The 22,137-nt window shown below is 37.8% G+C and overlaps 1 protein-coding gene across 1 annotated transcript; it reads right to left on the bottom strand.

Moving 5' to 3' along the window:
* Positions 1–328: 328 nt before the first annotated feature.
* On the bottom strand, positions 329–1,873 carry LOC110582333 (olfactory receptor 14A16-like). Its single transcript, XM_021692322.2, has 2 exons — positions 935–1,873; positions 329–499 (listed from the first exon to the last, which is right to left on the bottom strand). The coding sequence occupies exons 1-2, from the start codon at positions 1,871–1,873 to the stop codon at positions 329–331; spliced, it is 1,110 nt and encodes a 369-aa protein (XP_021547997.2).
* Positions 1,874–22,137: the final 20,264 nt, after the last annotated feature.

The following is a 22,137-nucleotide window of genomic DNA, read 5'->3' as shown; positions in this document are numbered from 1 at the left end:
ACTTGGACTCATAGATTCAGTGGTGTTTATATCAAGATTATCGCAAAAACAATGTAGAAATAATATGTTTTTAGTAATGGGTTAACCTGAATGGAAAGTGGTAATCTGAAAGGTAGAATATGAAGTAGTCTAAGACAAGTTTATAACTGAGTAGATACAAGAAAAAATAAATCTAATTTTGAAGAGAAGAAGAAAAGACTAAAAAAGGACAAAAATAGAAATAAATTAAAAAATCAAAAATAAAAGGAAGACAACAAGAGGAAAGAAAAAATGATTAAAGGAAGAATGGAGAAAGGAAAAAAAAGAAATTTAAGAAATGTGTTCAAAATCATTTCGATATTGTGATTTGAAGTTTATTTATAACAAAATAAAGCATTTCTATTGAGATTCTGGGAATAAGGGCTTTTATATGAATGCTGTCATCATCATCCTCAGACATTCTTAATTCTTGAAAGACCAGTAACCACAGCAATTTTACCATTCCTTTGATGGTTCTCCTCTGAAACCCATCAATAAATGTTTAACTAGCATGACCAAAGAGAATTTTTAACATAAAATTTTAAGATTAATGTAACCTCAGTTTTACTTTAAATATGAAGTGCATTTCCTGGAATAATAGTAAAATGTGCTATTTTGTGTGACTTCCCTGAAAATGTTGTGCAATCATAATGTGTTTATGAACACTATGGTAAATGTAAATCATTTAGAATATTCGCCTTAGTAAAACGTGATATAAAATCAAAACAGGGAAGAGAACCATTTAATTAAATATTTTCAACACAGTAGTCCATTACATAAGTAAGAGTAAAATTTTGCCCTGGTACCCTGTTAGGAAACAAATTACTGAATTTCATGGACTATCAAAGGGGAAATGGAGGTATCTCTTTTGAAATAACTGTCATCAATAAAATAATTAATTTTAATGATATTTTACATATTTAAATTTAAAAAGTCTTCTAAACAGTTTCCCAGCTATCAGTTTGCCCAAGGCCATTTGTATATCCCAGTTTCTCAGGCTGTAAATAAGAGGATTCATGGTGGGGGGTAACACAGTGTAAAGTACTGATATCAACACTTTCAGTGAAGATGAAGATTTAAAATTTTTAGCTAAATATGTGATAATCCCAGAAAAGAAGAACAATGTCACAACGGTGAGGTGGGGCAGGCAGGTTGAAAGACTTTTCACTCTGCCCTTTGCAGATGGGATTCTTAGAACAGTAGAAAAAATGTAAACATAAGATACAACCACTAAAATAAAACATATAAATCCAAAACAACAACTACCAATTATAAATGCATATTCTAGAGTTTGCTCCCCAGAACAAGCAAGCGTGAGCAATGATGGAATGTCACAGAAGAATTGATGCACTATGTTGGAACCACAGAAATGGACAGAAAATGTGCCTGCTACATGGATGGATCCATAGACACACCCACTGAACCATGATGCTCTCACCATCTGCACACACGCACCTCTATTCATGATGGCCTCATAGTGCAGAGGACAGCAGATGGCTGCACAGCGATCATAGGACATCACCAGAAGGAGGGCAAACTCTGCGCCAGCAAAGAAAACAACAAGGAAAACCTGTGAGGCACATCCCACGAAGGAGATGGAATGGCTGTTGGTCAGAGAGTTCATGACAGATTTGGGGACAGTGACAGAGATGTAACAGATATCAATCAAAGACAAATTCTTCAGGAAGAAGTACATGGGGGTTTGGAGATGCTGGTCAATGGTGGTGAGGGTGATAATGAGGAGGTTCCCCATCAGCGCCGCCAGGTAAACCAGGGAGAAGAAAGCAGCATAAAGTCTCTGTAGCACCTGATCCTCAGGGAATCCCATGAGCAAGAATGTTGTTATGTTGGTCATGGTGGCTAATTCCTTAGTCTCACTGATTCTTATCTGCAGAAATAAAAACACTGATAACTAATCCATTCAGATATTGTCATATTCATCTCTACTTAATGCTTAAGACATTTTGATTCTGAATGAGGTGTAGCCCATCAGAATACTACCACAGAAATACATCACATAGACCCCCACCACCCACATAACAGTATTTACAGAGGGGTCAATGAGATATGGCTGGCTTTGAGCACAACTTAAGGAGTCAGAAAATGCAGAAAAATTCTGCCTGTTCTTTATTTCAGAACAACAACAACAACAATTTTTCATTTTCTTGACTTAGGAGTCTAGCAGAGAGGTACAAAACCTTTGGGACAAATCTGCCTAGAAAGCTGCTAACATACTTCACAGGTGCAGGTGAAATAACAAAAATAAAGTTATCTTCCATGATGACTGCTTCCAGAGATCATTGGTCAAACACAGGTCTTGACAAAAATAAAAAAATAAAACAAAATATAAATGTTTGTGTATGTCAAATGAGATTAGGCAGGCAGAAGGCAGAATGGAAGAGAAGCAAACTAGGATGCTAAATTTCCATCTTGATATTAAATACAGATACTAATGATAAAAATAGAAAATGCCCAAAATGTACCATTCTGACTATCCCATGATAAATCAATTCATGTGATATTTTACTTATTCAATCACTATAACATAACAGCACAACAGTGTCTTGCTTATGACCATAAAATTAGTCTTTCAATAACCACTTAATAATGAGCCAAGGCCACTTATATAATATTTTGTCTCCTTGACTCTCTCATTTAAACAAAACGTAAGTGGCCTGGGCACACAGAGACAAGTAAGATAAGCAAAACATTTTCTATTCCCCTTGGCTCTTGAAATAAAATGGATGAAAAATACCCTCACCAGTCACTAACCCTGATGATTAGTGAAGTTGAACAAATCTCCATGTGTCTGCTGGCCATTAGTATTTCATCTTGGGTATAATGTCTATTCACATATTCTGTCCATTTTTTAATTGGATGTTTTTCTGTTGAGTCCAAAAGAAGAAAATGCTTGAGCAAATTTCCCCCTCAAAATATGTGTTATTTTTTTCTCACCATACATTAAATGTGGCAGTTAGATATAAAGTGACAAGAGTAGATCCAAATAAGTACTTTGGGATGGGGCACATATTTCTGTTCCATCCCTCAATTCTGTGTTCTTATATGTGTAAAAGAAATATATTGTCTTAAATATCTTCCCTCAAAAGACACTTTCATTCAAGAATTGGTGCTTTTTCCATGACCAAACCTGTTTGATTATCCCTGCAAGTCCTGTGTAATTGCTGAGTTGCAAGCTTTCTTTCAGTCTCCAGCATTAGTTCAACGTTCATAATCTTCTGACTTTCACATAAGGTCATAGTTACATATATGGGATGGGAATTAATTAGAAGAAATGGACGAGTTTTTGATAATAGAGAGCATCCCCTGAGAAACCTGAGGCCAACCTTAAATCCCAGACCTGGGACAACTCAGAAAAATAATTTACTTGCTTCTCACAATTTTCCATTGTAAGCATATCACAGCAATTCCATGAACACTTTCAGGTTATGCCTTTCTATTTATCGATGTGTTACAACATCAAGATTTTCATGGAAAAGAGAACATTTGAATTCAAGAATTGAAATTTAAATTTGGGAATACATATTAAGCCATGGATGCTGTTTTATTTTCTTTTAGTTTTGCTATTTTTTTATTTTTAATGCTGATGTATATGCAAATGTTATACATGTAAAATACCAAGCAATCTAGAAACTTAAAGTGAAACTTGCCTCACTCCCACATGTCTTCCCAGGGACCATGGGAGGTGCAAGAGTGGGAATGTTTATTGCAATACATCTTCTGTGACTTTGCATGCATATTCATAACAATGCATCATCTGATACCATACATGGTTCAGAGACTCACTTTTTACGCACAACAATTTTTCATATGTCTTCCTGTTTCTGTGCAACAGCATATTATTAAATATTATGGATATTCAATATTTTGTTTTCAAGTTTATATTCACCATTATATGTAAGCTTATGATTAACATCATTTTACATGTCTTGTCTGTGCATGCATGTACATGACTCTTTGACTAAGTCTCTTGAAATGTAATTAGTATACCTAGGATATGGCCATTTCAATTTTTTATAGATCCTACTAAATCATTTCTGAAAATGTTTGGAAATGTCTATTCTTACCACATACTCAAGAGTTTTGCATTAACCCATAGATCAGGCTATGTAATATTTTAATTACTTTCTTTCAATTTGTTAAGATATATAAACAACAATTCACCATTTTAACCATTTTTAAGAATACAAGTAAGGAGTATAAAGTAAATTTACACCATTGTGCAATAATCACTACCATCCACCTCTAGAACTTTTTTGTGTTCCCCAATTAAAACTGCATACCCATTAAAAATAACTGCCATTGGGGTTTTGGTTTGCGTTTCCCTGATGATTAGTGAAGTTGAGCAAATCTTCATGTGTCTGCTAGCCATTAGTATTCCATCTTGGGTATAATGTCTATTCACATATTCTGTCCATTTTTTAATTGGATGTTTTTCTGTTGAGTTATTTAAGTTCTCTCAGTATTTTGGGTAATAACCTCTTATTGGTTATGATCCTGCCATTTGCAACAATATGGATGGACCTAGTGGGTATTATGCTAACTGAAATAAGTCAGAATGAGAAAAAACAAATACCTTATAATTTCACTCATATGTGGAATCTAAATAAGTAAACGAGAAAGCAAACAAACAAAAAGGCAGAATCAGACCTATAAATACAGAGAACACACTAATGGTTGCCAGAAGAGAGGGGAATGGTGGATGGGAAAAAAATAGTGAAGGGAGTTACAGGCTTCCAGTTATGAAGTGAATAGGTCATGTGAATAAAAGGCACGACATAGGAAACATAGTCAATGATACTGTAATAGCACTGTATTGTTAGAAGCTACACTTGTGGTGAGAATAGCATAACGTAAAATGCATCAAATCACTATGTTGAACACTTGAAGTTACTGTAACATTTTTTATCAACTATAGTAAAACAAAACAAAACAAAAACTCCATTACCTCCTTTATCCAGCATCTGACAATTGTTGTTGCACTGTCTCTAAGAATTTGATTATTCTAGGTACCTCATATAAACAAATCATACACATTTATACTTTCATTCATTATGTGGTTGTTTTACTTAGCATAATGTCTCCAAGTTCTATCCATATTGCAGAATATGTCAAAGACCCACCTTTTTAATGCTGAAAGATACCTGATTGTATTTATACACTATGCATTTTTTTACTCATTACTCCATGAATTGACATTTGGGTTGATTGGCTATTGTAAACAATGCTGCTATTAAAATAGGTGTACAGACATCTGTTCTCATCTCTGCTTTCAATACTTCTGGATATACACCCACAAATTAAATTACTGGGTCACTTAATAATTCAATATTTAATTATTTTAGTAACTGAATACTGTTTTCCTTGTGGAATTTTACATTTCAGCCAGTTATGCACCAGATAGGGATAAATTTCTCCACATCCTTTCAAACACTGTCATTTTCTCTTTTCTTCTTTCCTCTCTCACTTACTCTCTCACAATATCCATCTTAATGTGTATGAGGTGGCATCTAGTTGTGGTTTTCTGTTGCATTTCCCTAATAATTGAATAACTTACTATGTGCTTATAGGTCATCAGTATATCTTCTTTGGGAAAATTTCTATACAAGTACTTTGCCCATTTTTTAATGAGGTTCTTTTTTATTCTTGTTTTTTAGTGGTAGGAGTAAATTATGTGTTCTGATATCAATCCTTATCAGAAATATGACTCGTGAATATTTTCTTCCATTCCAGGGGTTGCCTTTTCACTCTGCTGATGTTCGTCAATGCACAGATATTTCAATTGTAATGAAGTCCAACTTGTCTAGTTTTTATTTTGTTGTCTATGGTTTTGGTGGCATAACCAAGAAATTATTTTCAAATCAGTTGTGATGAAGCTATTCCCATGATTTCTTCTAAGTTTTATAGTTTAGGTCTTATATTTAGGTCTTTTTGATCCATTTAAATTATTTCTTGTGCTTAGTGTAAGGTTAGGGTCTAACAATATTATTGTGCATGTAGATAATCAATTTATAGATAATCAATTAATCTGGTTTGGGTAACCAGAGATGTTCTCCTTTACCATCTAGAAGCTATGCTTTTGTGACTCGTCAAGAAATACCAAAATTACATGGATTGCATGCAGAAAAAACATTATATTTAGACTTATGTCTAAATGTCTTTTTTTTTCTTTTCTTTTAAACTCAGCTGTAGCTGATTTTCTTAACAGCCTAAAGTTCAATTTTTCTTTCTGAGTTTGAAATTCCAAAAGTACTGTTGTAAAATTTGGTCTAATTCATATTGTTTTTATCTTATTCACACATACTCACAATTGTTCAGTCACTAAGTAAAGTAAGTCAAACTTAAGCAAAACATTCAAATGCAACTGCATTATAGTTTCCATAATTTTAATAATAAAAAATATTTTGAGATCATCTTTCAAATAGACATTCTCAAGACTTTGAAATCTGTGAACAATGTTTTTACTTAAATAAATGTGATATTCTAAACAATTCAGCTGGTGATAATATTATTTTTGTAGTTTAATGCATCTTTTTATATGAAAAGTAAAGATTATTTTGCACTTTCAAACAGAATTCTGTTTGTGGTCATATATACATATTTCATCATCTATTCAATGCTGTATAAGTAATTCCTATATTCTTTGAACATTCATAATGAAGAATTGTTCTGAAGACAGAGAGTAACTCCTTGTGTTCTTTCCCCAGTTACTCAGAAGTTAAGAAATAGTGGAGGAATTATTTCAATGTTCTGAAAGGCTTTTGGCCCTGAGTATGTGTATTATTTTCAATGATGTTTCCCCTCCAAACCAAGAGCTTCAATGATTTTTATGAGCTGTTATTTAAAAACATCTCTGAAAAAGAAAGTTCAGGACTTGGAAAACCCCATATGGGGTAGTTTTATAAAGAGAAGCAAAGTGTGGGATTAAGGCACTTAGTTTTCGAGTGGTCAAGATTTTCACAATATGCATATCTACAATATGTCAGATGAATGGTCTTGTCCTGCATTTATTTAAATGTTTAAAATAATTTGTTTATTTTGCTCTTAGGATTTTTTTGTGCTGAAAATATTACTTTAATATTATCTGAGTGGCAGAGAAAAGAGCAGGAAGAAGACAGGAACTAAAAACACCAAGGGTCTCATCAAGTATGCCTTATTTTTTTTTAATTTTATTTATTTATTTATTTATTTATTTATTTATTTATTTATTTATCTATTTATTTATTTATTATGTACTTATTTTATAAATTCATTCGTTTTATAAGTTCAGGACTATATACACGGTTTCACAACTATTTTTCTGGTCACACCATATGGACATTTCCAGGCTACTAAATTATTAAAATATTCTTCAACATCTTTGCCCCTCCCCCTTCCATTATGAGAGATGGTCCATTCACTGCTTTGTGGAGAATTAGGTTTCCCCCAACTTCTTTTTTTTTTTATTATGTTATGTTAATCACCATCATTACATCATTAGTTTTTGATGTGGTGATCCATGATCCATTGTTTTCCTGTAACACCCAATGCTCCATGCAGTACGTGCCCTCCTTAATACCCATCACCAAGCTAACCAATCCCCTCACCGCCACTCCCTTCTAAAACCTTCAGTTTGTTTCTCAGAGTCCATAGTCTCTCATGGTTCATCTCCCCATCTGATTCCCCCCCCTTCATTTTTCCGTTCCTTCTCCTAGTGTCCTCCATGCTATTCCCTATGTCCTCCATGCTATTCCTTATGTTCCACAAATAAGTGAAACCATATGATAATTGACTTTCTCTGCTTGACTTATTTCACTTAACATAATCTCCTCCAGTCCCATCCATGTTGATGTAAAAGTTGGTTACTCATCCTTTATGATTGCTGAGTAATATTCCATTGTATATATGGACTACGTCTTCTTTATCCATTCATCTGTTGAATGGCATCTTGGCTCTTGCACAGTTGGGCTCTTGTGGACATTGCTGCTATGAACATTGAGGTGCATATGGCCCTTCTTTTCATTACATCTATGTTTTTGTGGTAAATACCCAGGAGTATAATTGCTGGGTCATAGGGTAGCTCTATTTATAATTTTTTGAGGAACCTCCACAATGTTTTCCAAAGTGGCTGTACCAACTTGCATTCCCACCAACAGTGTAAGAGGGTTCCCCTTTCTCCACAACCTCTCCAACATTTGTTGTTTCTCTCCCTGTCCATTTTGCCATTCTAACTGGTGTAAGGTGGTATCTCAATGTGGTTTTGATTTGAATTTCCCTGATGGCTAATGATGATGAACATTTTTTCATGTGTCTGTTAGCCATTTGTATGTCTTCTTTGGAGAAGTGTCTATTCATATCTTCTGCCCATTTTTTGACTTGATTATTTGTTTTTTGGGTGTGGAGTTTGAGAAGTTCTTTATAGATCTTGGATACCAGCCCTTTATCTGTAGTGTCATTTGCAAATACCTTCTCCCATTCTGTGGGTTGCCTCTTCATTTTGTTGACTGTTTCCTTTGCTGTGAGGAAGCTTTTTATCTTGATGAAGTCCCAGAAGTTCATTTTTGCTTTTGTTTCACTAGCTTTTGGAGATGTATCTTGAAAGAAGTTGCAGTGGCCGATGTCAAAGAGGTTACTGCCTATGTTCTCCTCTAGGATTTTGATGAATTCCTGTCTCACATTGAGGTCTTTGATCCATTTTGAATCTATCTTTGTGTGTGGTGTTAGAGAATGGTTGAGTTTCATTCTTCTGCCTGTGGCTGTCCAATTTTCCCAGCACCATTTATTGAAGAGACTTTTTTCCATTGCATATTTTTTTTCTACTTTGAGGAAGATTATTTGACCGTAGAGTTGAGGGTCCATAGCTGGGCTCTCTATTCTGTTCCATTGGTCTATATGTCTGTTTTTGTGCCAGGACCATGCTGTCTTGGTGATCACTGCTTTGTAATATAGCTTGAAATCGGGCAACGTGATGCCCCCAGCTTTGTTTTTCTTTTTCAATATTTCCTTGGCGATTTGGGGTCTATTCTGATTCCATACAAATTTTAGGATTGTTTGTTCCAGCACTATGAAAAATGTCATTGGAATTTTGATCAGGATGGCATTGAAGGTGTAGATTGCTCTGGGTAGCATAGACATTTTAACAATGTTTATTCTTCTGATCCATGAGCATGGAATATTTTTCCATCTTTTTGTGTCTTCTTCAATTTCTTTCATGAGTGTTCTGTAGTTCCTAGAGTATAGATCCTTTCCTCTTTGGTTAGGTTTATTCTGAGGCATCTTATGGTTTTTGGTGCTATTGTAAATGGAATCATTTCTCTAATTTCTCTTTCTACAGTAGCATTGTTAGTGTATAAGAAAGCAACTGATTTCTGTGCATTGATTTTGTATCCTGTCACATTACGGAATTGCTTTATGAGTTCTAGTAATTTGAGGGTGGAGTCACTTGGGTTTTCCATGTAAAACATGTCATCTGCGAAAAGAGAGAGTTTGACTTCTTCTTTGCCAATTTGAATACCTTTTATTTCTTTTTGTTGTCTGATTGCTGTTGCTAGGATTTCTAGTACTATGTTGAACAATAGTAGCGAGAGTGGGCATCCTTGACATGTCCCTGATCTTAAGGGAAAGGCTCTCAGGTTTTCCCCATTGAGGATGATATTCACTGTGTGTTTTTCATAGATGGATTTTATGAACTTGAGGAATGTTCCTTCTATCCCTATACTCTGAAGAATTTTAATCAGGAAAGGATGCTGTATTTTGTCAAATGCTTTCCTGCATCAACTGAAAAGACAATATGTTTCTTGTCTATCCTCTTATTAATTTGTTTCTATCACATTGATTGATTTGCAAATGTTGAACCCCCTTGCCTCCTGGGGATAAATCCCACTTGGTCGTGGTGGATGATCCTTTTAATGTATTATTGGATCCTATTAGCTAGGATTTTGTTAAGGATTTTGCAATCCATATTCATCAGGGATATCTGTCTGAAATTCTCTTTTTTTTTGATAGGGTCTTTGCCTGGTTTGGGGATTAAGGTAATGCTGGCCTCATAGAATGAGTCTGGACGTTTTCCTTCTGTTTCTATTTTTTGAAACAGTTTCAGTAGAATAGGTATTTCTTCTTTGAATGTTTGGTAGAATTCTCCAGGGAATCCATCAGGCCCTGGACTCTTGTTTTTTGGGAGGTTTTTGATCACTGCTTCAATCTCATTACTAGTTATGGGCCTATTCAGGTTGTCAATTTGTTCCTGCTTCAGTCTTGGCAATTTATAGGTTTCCATGAAGGCCTCCATTTCATCCAAGTTGCTCAGCAATTGGCATATAGTTGTTGATAATAATTTCTGATAATTGCTTCTATTTCCTTGGTGATAGTTGTGATCTCTCCCATTTCAATCATAATTTTATTAATTTGGGCCCTTTCTCTTTTCTTTTGGATAAGTCTGCCCAGTAGTTTATCAATTTTATTAATTATTTCAAAGAACCAGCTTCTAGTTTCATTGATCTGATTTACTGTGTTCCTGGTTTCTAATTCATTGGTCTCTGCTCTAATCTTATTTCTCTTCTAATGCATGGCTTAGGCATGATTTTTTGCTTTTACTTTAGTTCTTTAAGGTGTGGAGTTAGTTGGTGAATTCGGGATTTTTCTATTTTTTGAGTGAGGTTTGGATGGCTATGTATTTCCCCCTAGGACAGACTTTGCAGTATACCATAGGTTTTGGACCGATGTGTTTTTGTTCTCACTGGTTTCCATGAATTGTTTAAGTTCTTCTTTGATTTCCTGGTTGACCCAAACATTCTTAAGCAGAATGGTCTTTAGCTTCCAAGTGTTTGAATCTCTGCCAAATTTTTTCTTGTGATTAAGTTCCAGTTTTAAAGCATTATGGTTTGAGAAAATGCAGGGAATAATCTCATCATTTTGGTATCAGTTGAGAACTGATTTGTGACCCAGTGTGTGGTCTATTCTGGAGAACATTTTATGTGCGCTTGAGAAGAATGAGTATTCTGTTGTTTTAGGGTGGAATGTTCTGTATATATCTATGAGGTCCATCTGGTCCAGTGTGTCATTCAAAGCTCTTGTTTCCTTGTTGATTTTCTGCTTAGATGATCTGTCCATTGCTGAGAGTGGAGTATTGAGGTCTCCTACAATTAACGTATTGTTATCAATATGACTCTTTATTTTGGTTAACAGTTGGCTTTTGTAGATGGCTGCTCCCATGTTGGGGGCATAGATATTTACAATTGTTAGATCTTCTTGTTGGACAGACCCTTTAAGAGTGATATAGTGTCCTTCTGTGTCTCTAACTATGGTCTTTAGATTGAAAATCTAATTTGTCTGATATAAGAATTGCTACCCCAGCCTTCTTTTGAGGTCCGTTGGCATGGAAGGTCGATCTCCATCCCTTCACTTTCAGTCTGGATGTATTTTTAGGCTCAAAATGAGTCTCTTGTAGACCGCTTATGGATAGGTCATGTCTTTTTATCCAATCTGCAACCCTGTGCCATGTTATGGGAGCATTTAGGCCATTCACGTTGAGAGTGATTATTGAAAGATATGAATTTATTTTCATCAAGTTGCCTGTGAAGTCATTGTTTCTATAGATTGTCTCTGTAAATTTCTGTCTATATCACTTTTGGGGATAGTGGGGCCTGCCACACTGTTTTCTTTTTATAGTGCCCCCCCCCCTTAGTATTTCTTGCAGGGCCGGCTTAGTGATCATATATTCTTTTGGTTTCTGCCAGTCTGGAAGCTCTGCATCTCTCCATCTATTCTAAATGACAGCCTTGCCGGATAAAGTATTCTTGGCTGCATGTTCTTCTTGTTTAGTACCCTGAAGATGTCTTGCCCGGCCTTTCTTTCTTGCCAGGTCTCTGTGGATAGGTCTGATGTTATTCTGATGGTCTTCCCTCTGTACGTAAGGAATCTCTTCCCCCTAACTGCCCTTAAGATGGTTTCTTTGGTTCTAAGATTTTCAAGTTTTACTATTACATGCCGGGGTGTTGGCCTGGTTTTCTTGATCTTGGGAGGGGTCCTCTCTGCCTCTAGGACGCGAATGTTTGTTTCATTCCCCAGATTAGGGAAGTTCTCAGCTATGATTTGCTCAAATATATTATTTGAAGTATCAATATCAAATATATATTAGAAGTAATCCTCTCTCTCTCCACCCCTTCAGGGATTCCAATAATTCTGACATTGGAACGTTTCATGGTGTATCTTATTTCTCTGATTCTATTTTCATGGATTCTGAGTTATTTTTCCCTGGCCTCCTCTTTCCCCTTTTTATCTATTAAATTGTCTTCCAGGTCACTGATTTGTTCTTCTGCCTTACTTACCCTAGCTGTTAGATTATCTAGATTAGATTGGATCTCATTGATAGCATTTTTAAGTTCTGCCAATTCAGCTTTCATTTCTGCCCTTAGAAACTCTGTGTTGCCATTAATTGATTTCTCCATCCTAGCTAGTGTCTTCACAATTGCTAGCCTGAATTCCATCTCTGACGTCTTGGTTATATCTGAATCCATTTGTAAACCTGTGGCATAAGTCATTATCTCTGAGTCTTTCCTTTTTGGGGGGTTCCTCCTCCTAGTCATTCTGTTGAGGGGTGGTTGAGGGAATGTATAGAGTACAAATTATTGACCACAACCCAAGCAAGATGCACCTATTTTCTAGGGACATTAGGGTTGCTGGCCTCTTGTTTTCCCAGCCTGTCTTCTGGGGGAGGGGCCTGCCACACTGTTAGTCAGGCAACCCTCTTTGGGCAGAGTTGCCCTGCCCCGTGGTGGGGGATGGCCTCAGTGGAAACCGATTTTGGGGGGCTTTTTTCCTCTGGTGGCTTTCCCTGGTGGCTTTCCACATCTCTTCTGAGAGTCAGAGCAGAAGAAATTGTTTCCAAACCTCTGCCTTGGAGCAGAGAGACTGAAGTCTGTTCTTCAGTGGGCTCTCTAGACCACACTATCTCCGTTTCTGTCTGTGCTGCTATAAACTGCAGCATCCTGGGTTGTGTGCCCATCAGCAGGGCTCCCAGTCCTTGTCTCCAGATTGGGGCACGGGGGCACATATCTGCCTTTTGTGCTTTTAAAACCACTAGCTGCCCCCAGTCCACATGAGCGACCTCACTGCTCTGGTTTTCTGTCCATGGGGCTGCCCTAAAGTGCTTTCCCCACAGCTACAGGTCTGCGAGTCTGTGCCCCATCCCCAGCCTGGGAGGCTTTCGCTCACCAGCAGTGTAGGATCCCCATGGCCAGGCTCCCTCCCTCTGCCATTTATCCTCCAATATCTGCCCACAGAATCACAGCTCCCTGCTTCATACCTTGAAACCAACCACCTGCGATATTCTGTTTGTAGAAATCCATATCTATCTTCTTACATCTCAGGCTGGTTTGGTGGGTGTTCAGCTGGTAGATATCTAGCCCAATTCCAGGTACCGGTTGCAATAAGGTTGCCTACTCCTCCACCATCTTTTTCTTGCCAGCTTCACATGTCCCTTCTGTTCTCATCCCAAAGCCTTCCCTTCACCACTGCTGGTTTCTGTTCTCAGCCTGCAGTTATTTCACATCCTTCCCAGAATATTCAGGTAATGGAAATAACTCAGTGTCAGTAATTTAGAAAGACATATCTTTGTTATTTACTTAGAATATGGAAGAGGAAGTGAAGTTGGGAGCATTCAGTAAGCAGAGCCTGGAGACTAGCATACCAAAATTTTTTTGTTATTAAATTCTTCTATTGCTATTATATACAACCACTTTAATTATTTATTTAAAGTTTGACTATATATAATTTTGGGTTTTGTTATTCTGCAAATATTCCATGTGCATAAAATGGAAGCTTTATTTCCCCTTTTTCAATTTAACAACGTTTAATATTATTTCCCTGCCAATTTCACTGATTCATATTAAATACTGAACACAGGAATGGCACTCAAAATTGTGTGTATATATAAGACCAATTATAAATGAATAATATCTAAGAATTCCTTATTTTTTATTGTTTTTTTATATTTATATCATAGACTTTATTAAATTCTAAAAAAATTCAGGAATAGAAAAAATATTTGAAACATTGTAAACACTGATTTAATACATAGTGTATGTATGTATATATGTGTAGTGTGAGTATATATAAAGGCTAGAGTAAGAATACCTATATTGTATATATGTGGTATATATATAATCCTATACTTGAATAATAGACTAATATTAAATAGAAGAATATGAATACATAAGTAAAAAATTATTTAGGCAAAAAAATGATAAACTAAATTATCTGATACTCAAGGGTATGCAATTTATTTATTTATTTATTTATTATTATTTTATGAAATATTTTATTTATTTATTTGACAAAGACAGAGATAGTGAGAGCAGAACACAGGCAGTGGGACTGGGAGAGGGAGAGCAGGCTTCCCACCGAGCAGGGAGCCCAATGTGGGACTCAATCCCAGGACCCTGGGATCATGACTTGAGCCAAAGTCAGATGCTTAATGACTGAGCCACCCAGGTGCCCCAGGGGTATGCAGTTTAAAATAAAAATGTAATTTTATCTCTAGACTCGACATTTACAAAAAATAAAAGGTGATTGTAAGGTTTCTATGGTCAGAGATATAGGTTAAAGGAAAATATTTGGCACTTGGTTTTTGACATTTGCAAAGATTTTTGGAATCAATTTAATAAAATCTATTGAAAATTGAAATGGTCAGGAGAAGGGAAGATGGTAGCAGAGTAGGAGGACCCTAGGGTTGTTTCATCCCATGAATGCAACTAGATAACAATACCTAAGTACCCCAGTAATCAAACAGAAGACTGACAGAACAAATTCCATAACTAAAGGAAGAGAAGCCACACTGAAGAAAGTAGGAAGTCCTGGGATGTTGTTTGGGAAGGGATGCACAGTCACAGAGAACAAAAGACAATCTAGCACATAGGAGAGTCCACATGGGGTCACAAATTCCCATAGCTTAGAAAGTGAGAAGGGTTAAATTTCATGTCTTGTAACCAGCAGCGTTTAAAGCCTAGAGTTTTGGAGGTCAGCAAGTTTGGCTGGAGGAAGGCCCAGAAGGTATAAGACTGCTCTTGGAGAGAAGGTAGGGCAAATAGCCCACAGATATACAACATAATCTGAAGTACCTGGGACACACAGTGGGGAGGTTATTTGCTTATCTCAGGGTGTCCCAGAGAGGCAATATTCATGAAGAGACAGCTCCAGAAACAAAAGAACTGGCAGGCACCATCTCTCTCCCCTGGCCCTCAGCATAAGCCAAGGGCCACCTGCAAGAATCCGTGCAGCACCAACACTTGCTATCTAACTTGCTTACAACAAGCCTCCACCCCTTGCCACTCTGGTGGAACTGCTGTTGCTAGTCATGCTTGCCTCAGTCTCAATATGGTGACCTCCCTCCCACAGAAAATTAGCACAACCCCTTGTCAAAATCACATCTCCTGACCTGGGAGTTTTGCAGGGCTTCAGTTCTGGCAAAGGTGAAACAAGCAGACCAGTGCACACCTAGTTAAAACTCACCTCATTCAGACCAGGGTAAAAAAACTGCCTCCAACAAGCAAAGAGAGCCTCTGCAAATGACTGACCTGAAAGATAAAGTGGCCATAACAGAACAGTAGATTGCACACAGCACACTTTGGAGACACTCCCTAAAGCACAAGGCCCTGGGGAAGAGGGGACACTATGTGGTAGGGCATTAAGGACATCTTCTACATAAGGCCATTGCCCTCAAGAACACGAGATGTAGCTAACTTTCCTAGCACACAGAAATAGGTACAACGATGTAGACAAATGAGAAGGCAGAAAAATATGTCCCAAATGAAAGAACAGGACAAAGCCGTGGCCAGAGACCTAAGTTCAACATATATAAGTAACATGCTTGATACAGAACTTAAGGTAATAATCATAAAGATACTCACTGGACTTGAGAAAAAAGTAGAAGGTGAGACCTTTAACACACAGAGATAAGGAATAACAGAGCAGAGAAAAAGGGTTCAATAAATAAAATGAAAAAAACACTTGATGGAATGAAAAGGAGACTGGAAGAAGCAGAGGAATAAAACAATGACCTAGAAGACAGACTAATGGGAGGTAATCAAGCTTAACAGAAGAGAGAAAAAATAATGATGCAATGTGAGAATAGACGTAGGGAAAAAAGTGACTCCATCAAATGTAATGACATTCATATTATAAGGATCCCAGAGGAAGAGGAGAGAGAAAAGGAGGCATAACATTTATTTGAAAACAATAATTGCTTAAACATTTCCTAATTTGGGAAAGGAAATGGATATCCAGAACCCAGAGGCGAAGAGCACCCCCATCAAAATCAACAAAAGCAGATTTACATCAAGACATATTGGGGGCGGAGTAAGATGGCGGAGGAGTAGGAGACCTGGATTTCGTCTCCTCTCAGGAATTCAGCTGGATAGGGATGAAACCATTCTGAACACCTACAAACTCAACAGGAGATCGAAGAAAAGAATAGCAACAACTCTCTCATCAGAAAAGCGACCACTTTCTGGAAGGTAGGACATGCGGAGAAGTGAATCCGAGGCGATATTCGGGAGGATAGACGGCGGGGGAGGGGCCTCCGTCAGCTGCTTCTGGCAAGTGATAGAGCCGCGGAGCACAAAATCGGAACTTTTAAAAGTCTGCTCCGCCGAGGGACGTCACTCTGGTGGCTAAGCGGGGGGTGGAACCCTCTGGGACAGTGTGGTCTCAGGACCCTCGGGGTCAGAGAAAGACCGGGGGTGCCTGAGTGTGGCAGAGCTCCCAGGTATCGGAGCAGGGAAGCCAGCTGCAGAGGCGGAGCCCAGGCGCAGGCTCTCAGCTCGGGGTTGCCATAAACTGTGATCCGCGGCACAGTCGGGCCACTGGTCCTCCAGCAGGGACCCAACAAGCGGCAGATCCGGGGAGACTCACCTTCCTCCCCCGGGAGGAGCCGCACGGGAGTGCATCGCAGGGATCTGCTGGGTTTGGAGACTCCACCCGGGGTCGGGTGCCGGAGATAGAAACGCGCAGTCACAGGCCGGGTGAGCATGGAGTGCTGCCAGAGACCAGGAGACGGGAGTGACTGATGGCTTTTCTCTGGGAGTTCACTGAGGAGCGGGGCCCCAAGTTCTCGGCTCCTCCAGGGCAGAGATTTGGAGGCCACCATTTCCATTCTCCGCCTCCAAAGCTGTACAGAAAGCTTGCAGGGAACAAAAGGCCCAGAGAGCAAACCCGAGCAGATAAATTAGCCGGGAGGGGGCAAGGGCGGGGCAATTCCGCCTCCGGCAAAGACATTTGGAAAGCATGGCAACAGGCCCCTCCCCAGAAGATCAGTGAGAACAGCCAGCCAAGACCAAGTTTACGGATCAATGAGAACAGCAGAACTCCAGCCCTAGGGGACTACTGCACATAGAATTCATGGCTTTTTTAACATGATTCTTTAGTCTTTCAAAGTTAATTTTTTTAACTTTTTTTTTTTGAATTTTTCTTTATCCCTTTTTCAACCAACGTCTTATCAATCCCTTTTTTAAAAAAACATTTTTATTTTTCATTTTTAGAGTCATATTCTATCCCTTCAGAGTAGTTACCCGTATTTTTGGCATATATATATAAGTTGTTCTCTCTTTAAAATTTTGAGAGAGTTTCTTCTAACAGATTAAAATATACCCTAAATCTCTAGTATATGGTTTTTTCTACTCCCCTGCCTGATCACATTCTCTCCCTTTTTTTTTCTTTTTTCTTTTTTTAAATCCTCTTCTTTCTTTTTTCAAAAACTTCTTATCGATTCCTTTTATAAAATATTTTATAATTTCCATCTTTACAGTCATATTCCATCCCTTCATCATATTAACCCTTATTTTTGTACATATATAAGTTTTTCTTTCTTTAAAATTTTGGGAGGCACTTTCTTCTAAAAGACCAAAATACACCCCAAATCTAGTGTGTGGCACTGATCTATATACCAGCCTGATCATATTTGATCACATTCTGGGTTTTTTTTGTTGTTGTTGTTTGGTTTTGTTTGTTTTTGTTTGTTTTTATCTTTATCTTTTTCTTTTTCTTTTTTTTTCTTTTTCCTTGTTTCTCTTTCCATTTATTGTTCCACTGCTTCAGGTCTTTTCTGATTTGTTTAGAGTATGTTTTCTGGGGACGTTGTTACACTGCTAGCATTTTGTTCTCTCATTAATCTATTCCCCTCTGCACAAAATGACAAGATGGAAAAAAATCACCTCAACAAAAAGAACAAGAGGTAGTACCGACTGCCAGGGACCTACTCAATACGGACATTAGTACGATGTCAGATCTAGAGTTCAGAATCATCACTTTAAAGATACTAGCTGGGCTTGAAAAAAATATGGAAGTTATTAGAGAAACCCTTTCTGGAGAAGTAAAAGAACTAAAATCCAACCAAGTAGAAATCAAAAAGGCTATTAAAGAGGTGCAATCAAAAATGGGGGTGATAACTGCTAGCATAAATGAGGCAGAAGAGAGAATCAGTAATATAGAAGGCCAAATGATGGAAAATAAAGAAGCTGAGAAAAAGAGAGATAAACAACTACTGGATCACGAGGGCAGAACTCGAGAGATAAACGATACCATAAGATGAAACAACATTAGAATAATTGGGATCCCGGAAGAAGAAAGAGAGAGGGGGGCAGAAGGAATAATGGAGCAAATTATAGCAGAGAACTTCCCTAATTTGGGGAAGGAAACAACGTCAAAATCCAGGAAGCACAGAGAACCCCTCTCAAAATCAATAAAAATAAGTCAACACCCTGACATCTAATAGTAAAACTTACGAGTCTCATAGACAAAGAGAAAATCCTGAAAGCAGCTCGGGAGAAGAGATATGTAACCGACAAGGGTAGAAACATTAGATTGGCAACAGACCTATCCACAGAGACCTGGCAGGCCAGAATGGACTGGCAGGATATATTCAGAGCACTAAATGAGAAAAAAATGCAACCAAGAATACTATATCCAGGTAGGCTGTCATTGAAAATTAAAGGAGAGATAAAAAGCTTCCAGGACAAACAAAAACTAAAGGAATTTGCAAACACGAAACCAGCAGTACAAGAAATATTGAAAGGGGTCCTCCAAGCAAAGAGAGACCCTAAAAGCAACATAGACCAGAAAGGAACACAGACAATATATGGTAATAGTCACATTACAGGTAATACAATGGCACTAAATTCCTATCTTTCAATAGTTACCCTGAATGTAAATGGGCTAAATGCCCCAATCAAAAGACACAGGCTATCACACTGGATTAAAAAACAAGACCCATCGGCATGCTGTCTGCAAGAGACTCATTTTAGACCCAAAGACACGCCCAGATTGAAAGTGAGGGGGTGGAAAACCATTTACCATGCTAATGGACACCAAAAGAAAGCTGGGGTGGCAATCCTTATCAGACAAATTAGATTTTAAACCAAAGACTGTAATAAGAGATGAGGAAGGACACTATATCCACTTCAAGGGTCTATCCAACAAGAAGATCTAACAATTGTAAATATCTATGCCCCTAACATGGGAGCAGCCAATTATATAATGCAATTAATAACAAAAGCAAAGAAACACATTGACAACAATACAATAATAGTCAGGGACTTTAACACCTCCCTCACTGAAATGGACAGATCGTCTAAGCAAAAGATCAACAAGGAAATAAAGACTTTAAATGACACACTGGAACAAATGGACTTCACAGACATATTCAGAACATTCCACCCCAAAGCAACGGAATACACATTCTTCTCTAGTGCCCATGGACCATTCTCCAGAATCGATCACATCCTAGGTCATAAATCATGTCTCAACTGGTACCAAAAGATTGGGATCATTCCCTGCCTATTTTTAGACCACAATGCTTTGAAACTAGAACTCAATCACAAGAGGAAAGTCGGAAAGAACTCAAATTCATGGAGGCTAAAGAGCATCCTACTGAAGAATGAATGGGTCAACCAGGAAATTAAAGAAGAATTTAAAAAATTCATGGAAACCAATGAAAATGAAAACACAACTATTCAAAATCTTTGGGATGCAGCAAAGGCAGTCCTAAGAGGAAAGTATATAGCAATCCAAGCCTTTCTCAAGAAACAAGAAAGGTCTCAAGTACACAACCTCACCCTACTCCTAAAGGATCTGGAGAGAGAACAGCAAATAAAGCCTAAACCCAGCAGGAGAAGAGAGTTAATAAAGATCAGAGCAGAAATCAATGAAATAGAAACCAAAAGAACAGTAGAACAGATCAACGAAACTAGGAGCTGGTTCTTTGAAAGAATTAACAAGATTGATAAACCCCTGGCCAGACTTATCAAAAAGAGAAGAGAAATGACCCAAATCAACAAAATCATGAATGAAAGAGGAGAGATCACAACCAACACCAAAGAAATACAAACAATTCTAAGAACATATTATGAGCAACTCTATGCCAGCAAATTAGATAACCTGGAAGAAATGGATGCATCCCTAGAGATGTATCAACTACCAAAAGTGAACCAGGATGAAATAGAAAACCTAAAAAGACCTATAACCACTAAGGAAATTGAAGCAGTCATCAAAAATCTCCCAACAAACAAAATCCCAGGGCCAGATGGCTTCCCAGGGGAATTCTACCAAACATTTCAAGAAGAATTAATACCTATTCTTCTGAAACTGTTCCAAAAAATAGAAATGGAAGGAAAACGTCCAAACTAATTTTATGAGGCCAGCATTACCTTGATCCCAAACCCAGACAAAGACCCCATCAAAAAGGAGAATTACAGACCAATATCCCTGATGAGTATGGATGCAGAAATTCTCACCAAAATACTAGCCAATAGGATCCAACAGTACATTAAAAGGATTATTCACCACGACCAAGTGGGATTTATCCCTGGGCTGCGAGGGTGGTTCAACATCCACAAATCAATCAACGTGATACAATACATTAACAAAAGAAAGAACAAGAATCATAAGATCCTCTCAATAGATGCAGAAAAGCTTTTGACAAAGTATAGCATCCTTTCTTGATCAAAACTCTTCAGAGTATAGGGATAGAGGGAACATACCTCAATATCATAAAAGCCATCTATGAAAAACCTACAGCGAATATCATTCTCAATGGGGAAAAACTGAGAGCTTTCCCCCTAAGGTCAGGAATGTGGCAGGGATGTCCACTATCACCGCTGCTATTCAACATAGTATTGGAAGTCCTAGCCACAGCAATCAGACAACAAAAAGAAATAAAAGGCATCCAAATCAGCAAAGAAGAAGTCAAACTCTCACTCTTTGCAGATGATATGATACTTTATGTGGAAAACCCCAAAGACTCCACCCCAAAACTGCTAGAACTCATACAGGAATTCAGTAAAGTGGCAGGATATAAAATCAATGCACAGAAATCAGTGGCATTCCTATACACCAACAACAAGACAGAAGAAAGAGAAATTAAGGAGTCGAGCCCATTTAGAACTGCACCCATAACCATAAGCTACCTAGGAATAAATCTAACCAAAGAGACAAAGAAGCTGTACTCAGAAAATTATAAAATACTCATGAAAGAAATTGAGGAAGACACAAAGAAATGGAAAAATGTTCCATCCTCATGGATTGGAAGAATAAATATTGTGAAGATGTCAGTGCTACCTAGAGCAATCTACACATTCAATGCAATCCCCATCAAAATACCATCCACTTTTTTCAAAGAAATGGAACAAATAATCCTAAAATTTGTATGGAACCAGAAAAGACCCCGCATAGCCAGAGGAATGTTGAAAAAGAAAAGCAAAGCTGGCGGCATCACAGTTCCGGATTTCCAGCTCTATTACAAAGCTGTCATCATCAAGACAGTATGGTACTGGCACACAAACAGACCCATAGATCAATGGAACAGAATAGAGAGGCCAGAAATGGACCCTCAACTCTATGGTCAACTCATCTTTGACAAAGCAGGAAAGAACGTCCAATGGAACAAAGACAGTCTCTTCAACAAATGGTGCTGGGAACATTGGACAGCCACATGCAGAAGAATGAAACTGGACCATTTCCTTACACCACACACAACAATAGACTCGAAATGGTTGAAAGACCTCAATGTGAGACAGGAGTCCATCAAAATCCTAAAGGAGAACACAGGCAGCAACCTCTTGGACCTCAGCCGAA

The sequence above is a fragment of the Neomonachus schauinslandi genome, chromosome 7 (assembly GCF_002201575.2).
Source record: "Neomonachus schauinslandi chromosome 7, ASM220157v2, whole genome shotgun sequence".
Classification (NCBI taxonomy): domain Eukaryota; kingdom Metazoa; phylum Chordata; class Mammalia; order Carnivora; family Phocidae; genus Neomonachus; species Neomonachus schauinslandi.
This window is presented reverse-complemented; position numbering and strand designations above follow the sequence as displayed.